Consider the following 20,150-nt stretch of genomic DNA (forward strand, 5'->3'; position numbering starts at 1 on the left):
CCCTGCTCAGCGGGGAGCCTGCTCCTCCCTCTGCCCGTCCTCCCTGCTTGTGCTCTCCCCCCCCCCCCAAAAAAACCAAAAAAACCCACTCACTGTGATAATGTATTATTTGGCCTTTGTCCCAGGTTCCTGACACAGAGTTTCTAAATCCTTTAAAATTTCCTGATAAGGGATAATAGCATTTTTTGTTATGCCTAATAAAACTCCTTTTCAACCATACCTGAATTTGTGCTAATGAGATGACTCTGGGTGGGTCCCTAAATAGCTTTAGGATGGGGACAGCTGTCAAAGGAACTAACCCTGTGATTAGAGGGTTGAACTCTGTCTCACCTCCAGGTCTCTAGGAAGAAGCGAGGGCCTGGAGACTGAGCTCAATCACCAGTGGCCAATGATGTAATCGACTGCCTAATGGACCGTCCATAGAGACCCTTAAATGATGGGTTCAGAGGGCTTCCAGGCTGGTGAAGACAGTGAGGTGCCGGGAGGGTGAGGAGCCCTGAGAGGGCACAGAAGCTCTGTGTACCCCTTAGCTCTCATACTACCTTGCCCTACGTCTCTTCCATTTGGCTGTTCCTGAGTTACATCCTTTATAATTTGATAAATCAAAGTGTTTCCCTGAGTTCCATAAGCCATTCTAGCGAATTAGTGACCTGAAGTGGCAGGGCGTAGGGTAGAGGGAGTGTCACAGAAATCCCCATTTCAGTGGTGACCTGGGACTTGTGACTAGTGTCTGAAGTGGGAGCAGTCTTGTGGCCCCTGAAGCCTGAACCTGTGGGCTCTATGCCACTCCAGGTAGTTAATGTCAGACTTGGATGGAAATGTAAGACACAGTTGGTGCCTAAAGAACTGGGGGACTTGCTGGTGTTGGAAAAAACACCACACGTGGGGTCAGAAGTGCTGAGCGTAAAAACGGTTCATATGGTCTGCTCTGAGAACTCAGGGTCATTATCAACTGCACAGCTGTCAGTTTTTAGCTCGTACCGGTGCTAAAACAAAACCTGCTGGTAGCCTCTAAGCTTAATGCAGAGCTTTGCCCTTTCCTCTGGGCCAGGCAAGGTTTGTTCACCTCAGGATTTGAATGAAGAGTGACACTGACAGTTAGCTTGAAGAATCCTAAAAACAAGGTTCTTAATCTTTAAAAGTGCTTAAGGATTTTAGAAAGCATGCCAGTGAAAGGCAGAGAAGGCATTCTTACCCAAGCCCTCGATAGCAGTATTTCCTCCGGAACTGAAATGCGTTCTGAACGACCTTCTCCACCAGCTTGAAGGGCTGCTCGATCCTGGGCTGCACCAGGGGAGTGAAGTGCACCACGCCCACGTCCACCTTCATCGTGAGCAAACATACATCATTTTGTGGCATGGTAGAATATGATTAAACAATTCGTCTTTGTCAAACACAGGTAGACGGGTTGTTGACTGCATGGTTCTCATAAACCCTTACGTGGACTCCGGCTTCATCTTCCACAGGCAGGTAAGCTGTTGCACTTGGCTTTGAGCTGACTCAGAGCCATCCCGTGCGTCTGCTCTGTAATGACATCCACTAGACCTGTGCTTGATGATCACTTAATTTTAAAATGTAGTTTTACAATGGCCTTTAAGATCAATCCAAATCATCATTTAAGTCAGGAGGCAGCTAACAGATAGCTTTAGAGTATTTTATTTAGCTTTGGAAAGTGTAAAAAAAATAAGCTGCAGCAGCAGTTCTGGCTGTAAGCTGGGCTTCCAAACACAGAAGAGAAGGCAGATGGCCCCCCAGGGACCACTAAGTGCTAAACTCCCCAGAAGGGGAATCAATTAGGACACGATTTGCTTTGGGCATAGACACTGATTAACCAGCTGGACCGCATTCATGACTGTCATCTGCACGACCACATCACTTTCTGGGAGCAACATGAAATGCCCCTGGAGGCCCAGGCAGGATCAACTAGGAAGTGGAACCCCCCCCAAATGTCACTGAGTGGTGAACTAGCACTAGCAGTTGAGATTCTTTAATTATCAGAAAATAAAACTTTTCAGGCATATCTGTTAGGAGATTTATACCCTGTCTCTATATTCAAAATAACAAAGGAATAGTATGGAAAGTAAAGACAAAGGGAGAAACAGAGTCAAAGCAGTTATCATGCAGAAAAATGCCTGACAGACCACGGCCTAACAAATGCGAAGTCTGTTCGTAATTTACAAAAGCCTTGGTCTCTAAGGAATTGTTAAATTTGCTACTTAGAACATCACACGGACTCTACAAAGGCTAAGAAAGTACAGCAGTTGATGAAGTTGGGGTCGTACCACTGCTTCTCAGAAGGAATTCATTCCATTTTTTAAATTCCACGGGGGTTATCTTGTTCTCTTGGAAGGCCTTGCTTCTAAAAATCCCTTGTGGCTACAAAACTTAAAATCAGTCTGTCATACCTGAGAATGGCAGTGTTTTCAGTTTCTTGATTTTAGGATGGACGAAAAGTACTTGTATATGAGGTGTGGACAAGGAAAGAAAATGAAGACGGGCCCATCATCAGGGGGCCTGGACAGGCTTTTGGAGTAGCCAGTGGTGTTTCTCCTGCTGCCATGACGTACCCTTTCCTCGAACAATCACTGATCCTGTCCCGACTGTTTCAGATTAGCTACGGTGCCCCTACGGAATAACTAGAAGAGGTCCACGGTAGGCACGCAGAGGACGGCCTAGGCAGTAGAGTGAAAACCTCCAGCAGAGAGGCCTTTCCGCACCAACTCCCCTAAATATCCATCAGCCTTCAGGCTACTTTGGTGGGACAGGAGTTACTCCACTTCAGAGAGTGACTACCTGTAATGTTAAATGTTCTCATTAAATTTTAATAGTTTTTCAAATTGGGTTCTATGTGCTGCTTAATCAGTTTCTCCAAGTTTGGTAACAAGTACTTCTATAGGAAACGAAGCGCTTGGTTAAAAGGCCAGGACTTTCTGTAGACCGGCACAAACCACCACCAGGGTCCAGGGGTCTGGGAGAGGTTTGTGATCAAGAGAGCAGAGAGAGGCACTGAGGAGGATAAGGACTGTGGAGGGGGCCTCGGGGTTTAGGTGGAGTGAACAGGAGCACTACAGTAAACAGGGAAGAAAAGACGGCTTCATTTGAAAGCATTTCTGTGGCCGGAAAAAGAGCTAATCTGTGTGGAGGGCGCTGGAAGAAGCTGCCCCAGATACACTATCATGACTTTAATGTCAAAGACTCTGCTCACAAACTCTGAAACACCCTCCCCACCTTTCCTCCTATTGATATGGAACAGAGGAGTGAACCCAGCTGTCCAGGAAGGTTCCAGGCCTCGCCCTGCCCCATCACTCTACACCTCACCATCTGGCATCCCATCCCGGTCCCCCACTCTGCCGCCCTCCAGGACTCAACTCCTCCACCCTTCTCTGCCAATTCTTCCCCAGTCCAGTCAGTTTGGATGGTTTTTCTTCACAGGTACCAGCTGTGATCCAACAGCCTGCCATTCCCCAGGGAAATGAAACTTTCAGCAAAACAGGAGATACAGTTTGAGCCCTAGGCCAACCCCAGCCCGTGAAATACTATAAAAACTCTATATAAGGCACAAATACAGGTTCAGATACATTCTCCTTCCAGTACAGAAACTGCCACTGCCAGCTTCTTTGGATTTTAAAATTTGGCCTCCTCTTTATTTGCCTGATTTTATTCCTTTGAGATAAGGTTGGTGTTCGCAAAAACAGGAAATGTCTCACATTGGCTTTAGATAAAGTTTTTTAAGCCCTGTACCAATGTAGCAGCACCCTATGTTAACTGCAGCAGCCTTCTAAAGTTTGAATGTAATTTTGTTACCCAGTTAAGTCGGCTAACAGTATATCCCAGCTACAAGAAAATACCCACTCATCATCCAATACAGTTCCTACTTAGAGGAGGACCCTGAGGAACTCAGTGTGAAAACGGCTATTCCAGCAATGTGTCCTGCTTCTCTGGGAAACCTCCCGTACTCTTCTCTACTCCTGCCCCCAAAAGCACTTTTCAGAATTACTCTGAATGATGGAGCCCATTTTTCTCTAGAAATACAGGAAAGCTGCTCGGTAACTAGGGTAACAGATACAGAAATGCTTTTTACTTATAATTGAATGCTTATTTAAAAATTGCAACCATTATTCTTCCTTCCCTGAATTTTAACTCTATTAAAGGATTTCCTTACAAAAAAAGAAATCAGTACATAGGCACTAGATACATTTAAAAATTCTATTTTAATGTTGTCAGTCCCTTTCTAAATTCAGTCTATTGGTATACCAAAATGACCTACTAAAACGTCAAATTAAAGGATTTATAGCGAATTTAAATATTTGCCTCTCAAATCCACTCTAATATCAATGCTGTACCAAGCTGAGATTATGTTTCTCAACATTAGCAGCCGTGGCTACAAAAGGCTGCAGGCAGCAGTTTCATTTTCCAGGCCAGCATGTCTAGGGCATGACTGGTTATGAGCTCAGAGCTGCACTTTAGACTTATAAGAGACCTGGGATAAGAAGCTATTAAATCTCTAGCCTTAGATACTGCCAACTCAGATCTCGAGTCACCATGAGGATAGAGAATGCTGAAGAATGGGCAGTCTGTTCCTGACGGAGAATCATCATATGCCAAAGAGTTGACTTACCACGCCCATGAAAAGACACAGGCACGACAGGAGCCATTAGCTAAGAAAGGGTCTTCGACCCTTCCCCTGGCATTCAAGACCGTGGAAGGAAAAATCATTAAGAAGCTATCGTTTATAATTAGCTGAACTAGAACCATAACCGGGAGAGGACAGAAGGTCGAGAAAGAAGGTCAACAGGGAATAATCAATAAGCCTTCAGGAGCAAGAAGAGGAGGATTTTCATAGTTCAAGGGGGCACTGTCTCCGACAGACTCGTGTAGATGGGAATGGGAAGGGTGTGGCTGGATCTGAGGTGCCCGGCACCACCTGAGGTTTGGGGGAGTCACATTCAGCGTCAGGTGAAATGACAGATCGAGGTGAGCACCCTGGGAGATGCTTGGGTCCTGCACCCACCAGAGTCTGACTCTTCAGGTGCCTACACTGAGCTAGTGTCAGCCTCCAGGTACAACTGCCCTGGGTACGAGTAACAGAGCGGGAAGTCACTAACGCCTGGGATACTCTACGTGTTTTGTAGAAAAACATTCACAAATACGAATGTACATCAGATTTCCTATAACTGGTTTATTCTGCAATTTTTGTCCCAAGCCCAATTTAAGGACAGAATTTCAGTTTTAAAACCTTAAAATGCAAACACTTTAACAGCATCCCAGATGTTCTAAACCAAAGTATTCAACGAGGGCTGACACACTGTTCGTACCTACACATCTTTCTTTAAAGTTTAGAATTTGTATTTTCTATAGCAAAATTAATTTCTACAGAAGTTCAGCCCCACCTTTCTTCCCTCCTATAGATTTCTGAATGGTTTTTCTCCCTCTTTCCTCCTCAGAATCGCAACACAGTCACAGCATTTCCCCTCAGAGCATAAGTATGTAAGAGAACAAAGAATGGCAGTGAGCTGAGAGCACGATGAGGAATAAGCCTGAGAGAGGCCCACGTGAGGGGAGCAGATGGAGAAAGTATTTTACAGGGTAAGTTATGCACGTAATTGTATGCATGTAAGTAAATGTATGCATGAATGAGTGTAAATTCATGCATGTTATTAGTAATAACAGCAGCAAGATGAGTCAGGGTCTCTTGGTCCCAAGTTAGGGAAACCATTTCAAGGAGGTGAATGCTTAATTCTAAACGAAGCACAAGAGGGACAAGAACTATCAAACATCACATTAGGGTTCTCAGTTGTATTTAACCTGGAGCTCCCGGTGAGCCTTGGGGGAAAACACCCTTCTAAAACCACGACCTTCGCCATCGACCACGCCTTTGGTGTTGGTGAACGGCAGCACCTGGAGGCGTCCGCCCCTGCTGCGGCCACAGGTGGTAGCACCCCGGGCAATCACGAGGCCCGGCCTCCGCCCCGGCAGGCCCAGGGAGGCTCCAGCACCTCGGAGCCACGGAGACGTCGAAGCTAGGCAGACTCACAAGGCACTCCAGTAAATACTGCTGCTACGGAAAACGGTAAAAGACGCACAAATGAACATGGAGGCAAGTACATTAATTCGTAAGGAGCCAGGACCGCCAAAGAGGCTAGGCGCGAACTCGAGCTGCCTTGTCAGTGCCTCCCTCTCCGAGGAAACCACCGCTACGATTAGAAGACCGAAGACCGTGCAGCGCCACGGACGGGAGCAGCTGTACACAGACTGGTGGTCGTAATGGTCACGGCACCAGCCCGAGGGCCTGACTCCTCACCGGCACAAGCAGAGCTGGACTCTCCTCAACCACGTGCTGCAAGCACCCAGACCAGTGCTCCTTCGGCTGAGGTACTTGTTCTTTAAACGTACTCATGCTGTCCTGCTCCTCTGGCTTCTCACTTGAAAGACATTCTGTCTTTTTAAAGGTGGATTCTGTAGCCCCTGGATCTCATCCTCTACGTGCTTATTTTACTATTTAACTCATGGAGGTCTGGGGGCACCTCAGAGTCTTCCCTGTGTATCACCAGAGTTATAAAAATAAATAAGAAACATGAATAAAACCAATGCGAGCTTTATAATTTGGCAAGATCACAAAGTCCTCATGAACTCACCCAGTGCCCTAGAGTGTGGGCTGGGGCTGAGATGCAGGAGACCTAGCTGGGTAGGAGAGAGAGAGACAGGGAAGAAAGGCAAAGAGGAACAAGGGAAGAGGAGGGTCAGGCCCAAACTAGGCATCCTTAGCCCAGCATCTTGGATACTGCCACTAAATGAGGATGTTTTAAAAAAAGTGTTCTGGGGCGCCTGGGTGGCTCAGTCGTTAAGTGTCTGCCTTCAGCTCAGGTCATGATCCCAGAGTCCTGGGATCGAGCCCCGCATCTCGGGCTCCCTGCTCGGTGGGAAGCCTGCTTCTCCCTCTCCCACTCCCCCTGCTTGTGTTCCCTCTCTCGCTGTGTCTCTCTGTCAAATAAATAAATAAAATCTTTAAAAAAATAAAAAATAAAAAGTAAAAAAAGTGTTCTGCTCTTCAAAATAATGTGCAAAGAGGGTGCAACGGTAAGGCCCAACAAATACCTTTTTATACTACCCGTGAGACTAAAATAATTAGATTGATCTGCAAATGTCACCACAAAATCCAAAGATAGTCTTAACATTCCAAAATAATGTGAGGAAGACAGAAAACGAGTCCCCAATAACAGATAATAAACGAATGTAAGTGCAACTTGTATAGTTTCCCCTTATCCACAGTTTGCTTTCTGTGCTCCCAGTTACCCGCGGTCAACCATAGTCTGGAGGCAAATGATCTTCCTTCTAGTCCAGCGTCAGAAGGTCCCCAGTTGCCTAATGCTGTGTCACTGTGCCTACGTCCCTCCCCTCCCGTCACCTCCTCTCCCATCATCATCATAAGAGTGAATACAGTACAATAAGATATTTTGAGACCATACATAACTTTTATTACAGTATAACTGTGGTAAGTGTTCTACTTTATCATTAGTTATTATTCATCTTTTACTGTGCCTGATTCATAAATTAAACTTTAGGTATGTATACATAGAAAAAAACATGGGATATATAGGGCTCGGTCCTATCTGCAGTTTTAGGCATCCACTGGGGGTCTCAGAACATACCACTTGTGGATAAGGGTGGTGGGGGGTGGGGAGTACTCTGCAGAAACATACCAGATTTGATAAAAATCAACAGAATTAGGATGGCCTCTCAGACATTTGAGAACACACATAAACCAAAGAACATTCTTCATTTTTTTTTTTTTTTTTTCCAGAGAGAGAGAATGTGAACATACATGCACAGGGGAGAGACACAAGGAGACGTAGAGAGAATCTTAAGCAGGCTCCATGCCCAGCATGAAGCCCAACACGGGGCTCGATCTCACGACCCTGAGATCATGACCTGAGCTGAAACGAAGAGTTGGACACAACCAAGTGAGCCACCCAGGCATCCCCATCATCTTCATTTTTAACAAAGTCCTCACTACAACCAACTAATCTATAAGCTACCAATTATAAAAGTTAAAGTCTTCAGGCTAGCCTAGAGCATTATTTTAAAACTAAAATGACCATAAAGATGGAGAAAAATAATGAACTGATCATGCTCATAGCTGATACTATTAATTTTCTAAGACTGGGTCAGAAGAGAACATTATTTAAGATTAAGTCAATCACTTTAAATTTGTGGAACCAGAATAGGTAACTACTTTAACCTTCCTCTGCACATTCATTATTATTATTATTTTTAAAGATTTTATATACTTATTTGACAGAGGGAAAGAGAGCACACGCAAGGGCAGCAGCAGTGGGAAAGGGAGAAGCAGACTTCCTGCTGAGAGGGAGCCCGATGTGGGGCTCGATCCTGGGACTCTGGGATCATGATCTGAGCCGAAGGCTTAACCAACTGAGCTCCCCAGGCGCCCCTCCATGTTCATTATTTTTTTTAAGGCTAAACAGAAAGCAAGTAAGAGAAGACATGGTTTTTTAAAAATCAGAACCTCAGCTTTCCACTGGAATTAAGTGGGCAGCATTTTAAACATACAGTGAATGGGCATCATCCCAGACCAATGACATAAGAGCCATGGGGCTGGGGCCTGAGCCTCGGGCTTCTTGAAAGCCAGATGATGTTCATGTGTGGGCAGGGGTGAGGAACTCATATCTGGTGAACAAGCTCATACAAAAGTATGTATTCTTAGGATTTCTAAAATTTTCAGTTAAATTATTAGGTCTTCCAGAGAAAAGAGAAAAGGTTGTCTGAGTTTCAGATTATCATTACTCAGAAAAACACACTAAGGAAATTACATGTAGTTTTTTCTTTAAAATAGCTACATGAAACATGTTAAAGAAAATAGATGGACTGCTGAGTCACTGGCCAGCTACTCTGCAGAGTCAGTCACGGACTTGGCATGAGAAGTGTTTTTATGTAAAGCCACGGAGATGTCAGGGTTATGTTTTTTGCACAGTTATCCAGACTACCACAGAAAGAAATGACCCGTTATAATAAGACCTAGAAATACATTCTTTTCAGGGTACCTGGATGGCTCAGTTGGTTAAGTGTCTGACTCTTGATGTCAGCTCAGGTCATGATCTCAGGGTCATGAGACTGGGTCCTGCATTGGGCTCCGCACCCAGCATGGAGCCTGATTAAGATTCTCTTTCCCTCTCCTTCTGTCCTTCCCTGCCTTGCTTATGTTCTCTATCTAAAGAAAAGAAAAAGAAAAAAAGAAGTACATTCTTTTCTAAGTAGAGGCAGGGAAGTGCTATGAGTGTATAAGGACTTCAAAAATCACAATATCCTGGGCCTGAATCCCATTCCTGCTACTAACTATTTTCACAACCTTAGTCAAGTCACTTTACTTCCCTGGAGCTCAGTTTCTCATGTGTAAGATGAGGATCCCTATTATTTCGCAGGCTTGTCTTGGGAATCAAGTAGCACAGTGCCTCCAACAGCACCCAGCATACAGGAAGCAGTTTTATCAACATAGATATATTATTATTAGGCCAAAATGACAAAACTGAAGAGTTACAAAATGACTTAAAATTGTAGTCTCTTTAGAAAGAACAAAATTATACTTTTAATCATACAAAGTTAATGTACAGTTTAGTGTTATATGCTCAAAATCAGTTTCTGGGCTCATTCCACAAGTACCTGTTGTACCCCTATTATGTGCCAGGCACCATTCCTGGCACCGGAGACTCAACAACGCACAAGTCACACACGAGTCCTTGCCCTCGTGAGTTCCTCAGCCAGGGAGTCAGCAGCAATGGGGCTCAGAGGTGGCAGGATTCTTCATCTATTTTGAGGTTTAGAAACAAAATGATTTGGATGTCAGGTATGGAATCAAGGATGTTTTTAAGATCTGGGACCTACCTGCCAAATCAAAGGAGGAGTTTGCCATGCATGGACATGGGGAAAATGAGAAGTGGTGCGGGGAAGGTCAGGAGTTCGCCTTGTCCAGGACGGCTCTGCCATGTCTATCAGTGACGCGGCACTGGCCACTGGCCACGGTACTCAGGTGTGCAGGGGAGAGGGCCAGGGAAGAGGCAGAAACTAAGGTAAAGGTAAGATTTATCTACAAAAGTCTCTGGACTTAAAAGATTTAATTCTCTTTAAGGTCCACAGTGGAAGCAGATGAGGTCAATATAGTTCGATTTCTCTAGCAACCTCTACTCTTCCATCTCCTTTTTTAATACAAGAAATTCTACCTTGATTAAAGGTCTGTAATTTATGAAAGTTATTTGCATTTTGAAGTCTGCTTTTCTAAAAGAAGCAGTTAATATTTTATTGGATAAGTGTTCACATCAAGTTAGAATGATCAAAAATGTTTTGAAAATAGAAATAAGGCCTCCTTATCCTGGAGGCCAGAGTTGGGAGCAGGCTGTCCCCTCCACCTGCCATCAGGAAGCCTCAGCACAGGTGAATCTGTACTAACCATGGCAGAGAGCAAAGCAAGGCGAGGCACTAAAGGGATCTGGCAGGTTTCTTCTGCGATAGCAGAAATAATAATGCTGTTACTGTTAGTGCCTGAAATTCAACTCTACTTCGTCCAGGATTTACACAAAGAATTGTTTAAATACTTCCATGAAATAGAAGTTTATATACTAAAATTACAACACTATGGCTAAAAAATCCACAGGCATTAGATTTCTAAGAGAAAAAATACACTGCTAAATGCCAGACTTAGAAAACAAGGCAACAAAAACAAAAAAAATCTAGAAAAATCCAGATAATTGAAATGTGTATTTTATTCACTGCTTTTTATTTTTATTTTATTTTTTTATTTTATTTATTTTTTTTAAAGATTTTATTTATTTATTTGACAGAGAGAGACACAGTGAGAGCAGGATCACAAGCAGGGGGAGAGGGAGAGGGAGAAACAGGCTTCCCGCGGAGCGGGGAGCCCTATGAGGGGCTCGATCCCAGGACCCTGGGATCATGACCTGAGCCGAAGGCAGACGCTTAACAACTGAGCCACCCAGGCGCCCCTATTCACTGCTTTTTAAAGAAATGGCTGACATCTAATATGGCTATCAACATTTGGAAAAAAAAATCAATTATAAAATTATCTTCTTTCTCTGTAGTGGCTATGAATTTATAGCTTGTAGAATTAAAATTAGTGAAGAAAAATAAAATGCAAACCCAAAATAGATGGACATGAAATATATCTGTATCATTATTCATGGTACTAGGACCTCAATATTTGATTTCCCTGTTTCACTTAATATGCTCCCTCACATCATTTTGGTATAATTTCTTCACATTATCTAGAAGTTCTAATTTGTTAAGTTATACTTCAGAAACCTTTCTCAGTGGAAGGAATAACAGAAGAAATTTCAGGATACCCCCCCCCCCAAAATACTTGTAGATTTACTGGTCAGAGTCTAGTCAACAGTTGTTGCTGAGTTTTCTTTTTTCTTTTATTTAGAAAAATGTATGTATATTTTATTTATTTATCTTAAAGATTTTATTTATTTATTTGACAGAGAGAGACAGCAAGAGAGGGAACACAAGCAAGGGGAGTGAGAGAGGGAGACGCAAACTCCCCGCTGAGCAGGGAGCCCTATGAGGGGCTTGATCCCAGGACCCTGGGATCATGACCTGAGCTGAAGGCAGATGCTTAACGACTGAGCCACCCACACACCCCTAAAAAAAATACATATATTTTAAAAACTGTCTTTTGAATGTGTTTTTTGAAAGTTACTGATTTTGTGACTCTTGATTTCAAGGAAGTCACAAGCACTGGAATAAAGATAGTCTCAACTATCATTTGAAAGCACAATCTAGTTAAAAATATTTCAGACCACATTCTTTAATTGGGGACATAAAATAATAAATGAAATCTTCCAACACAGATAAAAATTCAAAAATAAATTATAACTGTGGACTAAAACATAATATTAAAGGAAAAGAAAGCCTTTTTGTGAGCACCCAAATAATTCCTCCTCTGTATACAGTGACACAAAAGCATTTTCAGCTTTCAGGTTTCAACAAATCCTGTTGTAACAACAACTCCCTCCCTTCCCCGCCTCTCCTTTCTTAATTCTCCCACAGCTCAAAAAATGAGATGGAGAACCTGGTATTTATCTTCTAGCACCATCAGCAGTTTCTACCTCAGATTTCCATGTTGCTCTTTATTTGCAAGTTAACTTGCTGGAGCTTTGTCACTAATACCCAGAAGCTGTGAGATGAGCCTCATGTGTGTGGCTTCTCCTCGTCATACAGCTTCACTGGAAGACAACGGACAAAGGGGAATTAAGACATTGAAGGCTACTGACAAAAGGTATGGAAAATGAGAAGCTTCAATAATGCTCAGAAACAGACCTTTAAGTATCATGTAGCTTGAATTATAAGTTGTAAATCTGTTTTTTAAATATTAGGTTTGTTATAAATAAATCTTGTCTGGAAAACTGACTTTACATTTTAATGAAATCCACTCCAGATTTTCTGTTGGCAAATAGTTGATAAAATTAACATTTGTGGGTTCTGTTCTGTATGCAGTGTGTTCTGGAACCATGAGAGACTTCTCTATTTAGAACTAAGTTTTTACCTGCGACCCCATTGCTTCTGCTTACTTTTACAGCATTTCACCACCATCACCACCACCACCACCACCACCACCACCAGTGAAACAACATGCTTTTATTCTGTACCAGACAGAAATTTGAGAGAACAGGCCACAAACTGTATCAGACTTGTGGCTGGAGAAGGGGGGGAAAAAAAAAAAAGACTTCATAGCAATATAGTAGCTAAGATGCCAGTATATTTTTACAAAGGAACAGAATAGTGACCTTCATTGTAGAGAACAAATTCTTTCTGCATAAGTTCTCTGTGCAGAAGAAAGCATTTAAAATCCAATATTCAACAGTAAGCGAGCACTATGCTAACTGAATGCAATGTCATATTGTTTACGCTGATTTTGGCTGTCCGTAATTTATCACTGCCAGTACTTGTTAATTAAGATGAACAAGCTGTCTGCAAGCCTGAATTACACTGAATTTATAAAATGTATTGGTTAATGGGAAGAAAAAGGTTATAATTGGGAAGCTGAGCACAGACTGATCAACACATAAAGGTTCCTCAACCAAAGTAAAAATAAAGAGAGAAATGAGATGCTCTTAGAGAATGGTAACAGCAATCTCGACTTTGAGGAAACCCTAAGCTGAAAATGGTCTGGGAAGGCAGTAATTTAGCGAACTGGCTGGAGTCTGAAATGTTAAAACCCAAACCTGAAAACAGCTATTATGAAACTATAAACATGTTTCATTTTCTTCTAGAATCTTTAACTTCTGTTCTATTTTGGTCTCAGATATGAAAAGAAATTTGGAAAACAGAAAGAAATGAACTGTATGGTTCCACACAAAGCCTAAGTACTCTTATGTGTATATAAGTCTGATACTTAAGAATTTAAAATTTCAGGAAAATACTCCCCTAAAATTGTCACATTTTAACACTGTGAACAAAAATAGAACAAAGGAATTTAGACAGCCCAGGATTTAACTTCTTAGAGAATCAGCATTCTAACTATGTTAAGTATAGACTCTTAATACAGGCATGGATTAGTATTACTTCAGATATTTTACAGAAGCCAGCCATCAACCTCCTTGGGTAAGTCTGTGAGGCTAAGCCATGTGTCCTACTAACGCCGTCTCAAGTGGTGTTTTTCTTAGTGGGACAGGGAGTGAACGAAGTTGACAGTTAATGGTGCTTTCTGCCTCCAGATGCAGCATTTTTCTCTGCTCCCGGGGAGCACATGGAGAGGCTCTCACCAGGATGTACTGGGGGTAAAGGTGGGGAGAGGTGGGGAGAGCAGGACACTGCTGCTGAGACCTGTGTGGCACAGAGTGATTTACCACCTCTATGTCCTTCCTAATTGGAAAAAATGATGATGCACAAAGTTATATCTACAGTTTCCTTCAGCTCTAAGATTCTATGAAAATAAATCAGCTCAATGAAAGAAGAGAAAAATTTCAAATGGCATTAAGTATCAATTGTCACATGACATAAAACAAATAAACATACTAGTAACAGTGTCAGTTATAATTTGTGGAGTACTTCCTATGTGTTAGATATTGTTCTAAGCCCTTAAAATGCATTTAACTCTTTGATATATATACAATAATCCTCCCCATTTTCCAGAAGAGGATACTAAGGCACAAAGAGGTTCTGGAAAGCTAAGAGTTGACCCCAGTGTTTTGGATTCAGAGCCCATACTGCCTTTTGTGAAATACATACGAATCATGGTAGAGCCACGGTGTCTTAATACATCATTCAAAAATTAGTGCAGAAACAAAAAAGCTGTTATTGCTGTATTTCAGAAACCACTGTGTTTCTTTCAAGGCAGAGACTACTGCCAGATTAAAGCACAGCCAAGCCACAAATTCAGGGCAATCTTTTCTCTCTTCTTAAAAAAAGAAAAAAGGAAAGAAAAAAAAGAAAAAAATGTTAAATTATTTTTGGTATCCTTTCATATACAACTAATGATGTGGTTATTTCTGGCATGTACTTCCAAGATTCAGTGTCACTACTTCTGAATCCGTCTGAATAACCGGTTTTGCAGCAGACTGCTTCATTTGGGTCAGGGTAAGATTCTGGTCCCAACTAGACAGGATCTCACATTCTCATAAGCAAAAGACAGAGGCTTAATTGTTCTAGCTTTGATTTATCTTGTACCTGAAGTGAAACGAGTGTTAACCTAGATAAGGATTTTGCAAAAGTTCATTAACTGGAAATCAGGGATAATCATGCCTATGGCTTTACCTTCTTTCTACGAATTTCCTTTCCTCCTTAAACAATTCACTTGGGTCACATGTCTGGCACATGGTGAGTGCTTAAATTTTTTTTTTTTTAATAAAATCATTTTTTGAATACTTAAAACTTCTCCACTATGTATTTATAAATCATTTTTAAGAAGTGGACTTAAACACTGTTTCTAACTAAAATACTCCATAGGTAATAAGGAAGAAAAGAAAGTTTTAAAAACCTCTAATGCTATTAAAATTCTTATTAGATCATCCAGCTGGAATCTGATAGGTCAAAATCTCCTAATAAGGCCCACTGCCCACATTATAGACAACTTCGGCAGAGTTTAAGTTTTAAAAAGAACAAGCGGACAGCTCTTTTCTCTATGCCATGCATCAGGCACCACCCATCCACATACACTCAGGAGAATCGCAGCCTCTGAGGGCCTGGTATGAGCTTTTCTCCTGGCCTACAGTGTCCTCTTCTACTGTGGGGTCTATTCAAATGTGTTCTTTGCTTCCACTGTACATGGATATGGAAGCCTTTTTGTTCATGCTTTCTTTGCATCCTGATTTGTCTTCTTTCCCTAGCCTTTGTTACTTGGTTCCCTGCTGCAGAGACAGAGCTACAGTCTTGATCAAGGGCCATCATCATCAAATACCGGGTAACGGTGGGCAAAGATAAAGGTGATGTCATGGCGTCAGCTGGGCTCCAGCTCCTTGCTTTCATCCTGGCCTTATCTGGAGTCTCCGGAGTGCTCACGGCCACTCTGCTGCCTAACTGGAAGGTGAATGTGGACTTGGGCTCCAACATCATAACGGCCATTGTGCAGCTGCAAGGGCTGTGGATGGACTGCACGTGGTACAGCACCGGGATGTTCAGCTGCACCCTGAAGTACTCCATTCTGTCCCTCCCCGTCCACGTGCAGGCTGCACGGGCCACCATGGTCCTGGCATGTGTCCTGTCTGCTTTGGGGATCTGCACTTCTACAGTAGGGATGAAATGCACTCGCTTAGGAGGGGACAGAGAAACAAAGAGTCACGCTTCTTTTGCCGGAGGAGTCTGTTTCATGTCTGCGGGGATCTCTGGTTTGATACCAACAGTGTGGTACACGAAGGAGATCATAGCAAACTTTCTGGATCTGACAGTTCCAGAAAGCAACAAACATGAACCCGGAGGAGCGGTCTATATTGGATTCATTTCGGCTGTACTGCTGTTTATCTCTGGCATGATTTTCTGCACTTCCTGCATTGAAAAGAATCCAGAAGCTTGGCTCTATCCACCCAAGCAGCAGCAAATCTCCACCACACAACCAGAGGGCAATTCAGCATACAACCTGAAAGATTACGTGTAAATAACTGTGTAATGAGTATGGAATTTTCAGGTGCCTGCTGTGACTTTTGTCTTTTTATTTTAGAGAAAAAATATAAATGAGGTCATTTAAAATGCCAACAAACTATTGTGTACAATTATATATCTGTTTTAAGATTATTTTTCCATTTCTATTTTCATGTTTTATCTAGAGGTTTATAATTGAGAGAGGTTCTGTTATATTAAGGCAATTAATTGATGGCTTTTTTTTTTCCTTTTAAGATAAACTGTTGATATATCTTCTGGGTTGTTACTTAATTGGATTTTATAAAAGAACTAAATTGCCAAGTACACAAAGCACCTTTCTCTGGTGTTGATCTAGGGTATCATCTGCTTTTGCTGTCTGTCTGCAACACCACAGGGGCTTGCTTATGTTTTCAAGCCCCACTGTTTGAACCCAAGGGAAAGAAGACATGTCCACCTCTCTTCGATGCTGCCCAAACCAGCCTCCCCAAGTTCCTACCTACTATGACCTCCCTGCTTTTTTCATTTTAGAAACCTCTATGTACACATATGAGAGCCAACAATATGATATTCAAAGATTAGGTAGGCAGAACAAAAGAAAAGAAATTGGTAAATGCTACCACAGCAAAGCAAAACCAAACCAAACTAAATGCACACTGATACCTCTGGGACTTGAAAGCCTTAGGTACAAAATAAGTGAGAATAAAAACAGTTTGCTTTAGAGTGCTCAAGAAGTGCCATCTTTTGCAGCTAGCAAGAGGATGCTCCAGATTAAGTTCATTTATCCTACAACAACTCAGGTCCCTCCACTGCCCTCTCCTTTAACCTCTCATTGATTACTAGCTGGATGATGAAAGTTCCTTTTAAGTTGTCATTTTGTTCTCAAGTTTGATTCATGTTAAACATTGCTGTTCTCTTATAAATGAACTGCTTCAGTTAGTTAATAGAAAGACAAAGTATGTTTTTAAAAACCTAAGTTAAATTATGATATGTAATTCAAATATCTTAACAAGAAAATAAAAATTGATTTTCTAATATGTAAAGGGGACATTGCACATTGTTTCTAATAATTCACGTGATTTAAACTTAGTCATTGCGCACCATATAATGGTAAAGGGGGAAAAAGGACTATTTGTACATTAATAACTAGAAGTGGGAAGAATATCTTTTATGTGAGTACATATTTTTCATTTGTGCCTATAGAAGTAGAGACAAAAGTATTTTATACTTAGTTTACTCATTCTCTTCTGCAACAATGTCATTAGCTATTAATAGAATAGCTAAAATGAAAAGGTACTATTTCATATGGGAATTAGGAAAAGACTTACTTAAACAGAAGTTTAAATGATTGTTTAAAGTGTGGATTCCTGGGACACCTGGGTGGCTCAGTCAGTTAAGCGTCTGCCTTTGGCTCAGGTCATGATCCCAGGATCCTGGGATCGAGTCCTGCATCGGAATCCTTGCTCAGCAGGAAGTCTGCTTCTCCCTCTGCCTGCTGCTACCCCTGCTTGTGCTCTCTCTCTGACAAATAAATAAAATCTTAAAAAAAAATGATTCCTTTAGGAATCAAAGTATTTTCTAAACAAATGTCATACTAAAAATAACTGATAAAAATATTTTTATGCGAATTAATGTGACAGGATTTCTTTGACACCTATATGGCTCTCTCATTTGGCTTAATGTGACTGGCTTTATTTGCAGCTTATGTATCCTATAGTCCTATACTAAAAGTTTAGTGTTCTATGAAAGTATATATATACTTCAAAAAATAATTTTTACTTAGCTCTGGAATATTTTCTTAAATAGACACAGGAATGTTTTGAATTCTAGAAAAGCAGCCATTTCATACAAATGGCCTAATTTTTTCCAGACTGGACACAGCAGTGATAACATGGTTTGGAATCCCTCCATCGTTGTAGGATTTCCCCCTGCTGCATTCCTCCTCCTGGAATCCTCCCACACTCACCCCTTGCCTGCCCAGGCTCGGACTCATCCTTCAGGGTTCACATGGGGCCTCCTTTGTGAACACATTCCTGACTCCCTGAAGAGGTTTGTTGCTTCCATCTCTGTACTCTCAGAGAATGCTCTATCACAAATTATTAGTTTACATGATTGCATTTCCAACTAGACTGGGAGACAAGTGTCTTTTTTACCTTTGTATTCTCAGTGGGGACTTGCAAAAGTGCTTACAGGGACATACCAGTCCTACTTCAGTCCTTCGTGTATGAACACTGACTGGCTTAAACCCTGGAAGGACTCTAGGTGGTAGGTACTATTCTTAGTACCAGGGGGAACTGACAGAGAAAAATACCATTACCTAACTTGCCCAAGGTCTTCAGCTAGTAAGTAGAGAGATGGCATTCAACCTGAGGGAACCTGGCTCTACAGTCAGAGCAGGTGGGTACAAGGTGATGCAGGGCACAAGGCTACATAGTACATATTACTGAATCTAAGTCTTGGTTTGCTCAAGTGAAAATGAGGATAAAAAACAGCACCTACTCAGGGAGCTGTGAAGATTCAATGAGATGATGTGCACACAGCATGTGCGGGGGGAGCATGCAACGGACGCTGCCCAGTGGTTCCTGGTCTAACCCGGCTGTTTCCAACTGGGGGTGGGTTGAGCCTGCAGAGGACACGTGGCAGCGCCTGGAGACATTTCTGGTTGTCACAACTGGGGTAGTGGTACTGGAATATAGTGGGCGGAGGCCAGAAATGCTGTTAAATATCCTACAATGCACAAGACAGCCCAGGCAACAAAGAATTTTCTGGTCGAAAATGTCAATTGTGATAAGGTTGAGAAGCTCTGGTCTAATGTATTTGAATATAAACTTTTTTTTTTTTTAAATAAAAAGTTACCAAAATAAAACCAAAAGAAGGAAACACCAGAAAGCCCCAGAATATCATGCTTATTTTACCTAGGGAGCAGATATATGTGTATATTAAGTATACGTATATATATATATACATATATGACTGAAGAAATCAGCTAGTAGTTTGGGCAAAAATGTAGAAACAGGTTAAGTCAGGAGAACTGGGTACAGGAATGGATAGATTTAAGAGAAACGTAAGTGATGTCAGAAGGTGGTAACTAGTGACTTGTTGTGCAAGTAAAGGTGAAGGGGGTGCCCTCATATCCCCCTCCTCCTTCGCCCCCTCCCCCCCCCCGGTGATACCTGCCTGACATGGGCAGGTGAGGTGGTCATTAGCACACTGCATACATACGGGCAGGAGCAGCCTGGAGTATGTAGATAGAGGTTCAATTCTGGAGTCAGTGTTTTCTCATCACATTCCTTTTATTACCATATTTTTAGCTACATGGCTTTAGCATAAATTAATTTTATTGACTTTGGAGGATTTGTATCCTAGCCTACAATCTTACAGAACCTGTTGCATATCTCTTCATTACCTCCAATAAGTTTTTTATTCACTTCATTGCACTTTATATATACATAAAAGTGTCACCAGCAAAAATGTAATTTTGTTCCTTCCTTGGACTTATAGTATTTATTTTATTCTTGAGTAGTTATTAAAACATAACTAGTATTAAGATAAATTGTAACAGTAAATATCCTGTTTCTATTCAAAACTTGATTTTTAAGAAAGACTGGTAATTTTCTACTTATAAAATCGGTTTTAGTTTATACATTTATTTTTATTTTAGACTCGCCCACTTTCAAAAAGAATTTGAGGCTACTTACAATACAATTGCTGGCATAGTAAATACAAAGAAAACAATAAAGGTGAAAGACTAAAGTTATAAAGAAGAGAGAAAAAGTGCTATTAAATAATCCTTGTTGAAGGCTACTAAAGGAATTAAACATGAAACTTAGTCTAGAACTTCTAAGCAACCAAAGCACAGAAGGCCACACAAGAAATCTGACAGCTCTGTCTATGGGTAGGAGCCCACCGAGGCCGCCCTAGTGCTTTCCCCAAGCTCCCCCGGGCTGTGCAGCCATCCCCCAGCTGCTGTGAGTGCACGGTGCTAACGGCTCACAGATCTAGAATTGCCTCCCTTGGTAGGTTAGGGCACCACCGCTCCTAGGAGGTGG

At 41.8% G+C, this 20,150-nt stretch overlaps 2 protein-coding genes across 5 annotated transcripts in view; one reads left to right on the forward strand and one right to left on the reverse strand.

Annotated features, from left to right (window-relative positions):
• Positions 1 to 20,150, reverse strand: part of TFB1M (transcription factor B1, mitochondrial) — a 66,886-nt gene that overhangs the window by 2,322 nt on the left and 44,414 nt on the right. For both annotated transcript variants that reach the window (XM_064598266.1, XM_045865793.3), the window contains exon 6: positions 1,196 to 1,323. In XM_064598266.1, the coding sequence (XP_064454336.1) occupies positions 1,196 to 1,323 (128 nt within the window). The remainder of the gene's footprint in view (positions 1 to 1,195; positions 1,324 to 20,150) is intronic.
• CLDN20 (claudin 20) lies at positions 1,319 to 17,108 on the forward strand. Of its 3 annotated transcripts, XM_064598268.1 has the most exons (4): positions 1,319 to 1,470; positions 5,445 to 6,372; positions 12,079 to 12,307; positions 15,357 to 17,078. In XM_064598268.1, exon 4 carries the CDS (start codon positions 15,461 to 15,463, stop codon positions 16,118 to 16,120), a length of 660 nt encoding a protein of 219 aa, XP_064454338.1. In that variant the 5' UTR covers positions 1,319 to 1,470; positions 5,445 to 6,372; positions 12,079 to 12,307; positions 15,357 to 15,460; the 3' UTR covers positions 16,121 to 17,078. The 3 variants fall into 3 exon arrangements, with proteins under 3 accessions (XP_064454338.1, XP_064454337.1, XP_064454339.1); XM_064598267.1 differs by lacking the exon at positions 1,319 to 1,470 and having other exon boundaries at positions 5,366 to 6,372; positions 15,357 to 17,108; XM_064598269.1 differs by lacking the exons at positions 1,319 to 1,470; positions 5,445 to 6,372 and having other exon boundaries at positions 12,040 to 12,307; positions 15,357 to 17,108.

This window comes from Mirounga angustirostris, unplaced genomic scaffold, assembly GCF_029215605.1.
Source record: "Mirounga angustirostris isolate CCGP_5_RB_7025 unplaced genomic scaffold, mMirAng1.0.hap1 SCAF_8, whole genome shotgun sequence".
Classification (NCBI taxonomy): domain Eukaryota; kingdom Metazoa; phylum Chordata; class Mammalia; order Carnivora; family Phocidae; genus Mirounga; species Mirounga angustirostris.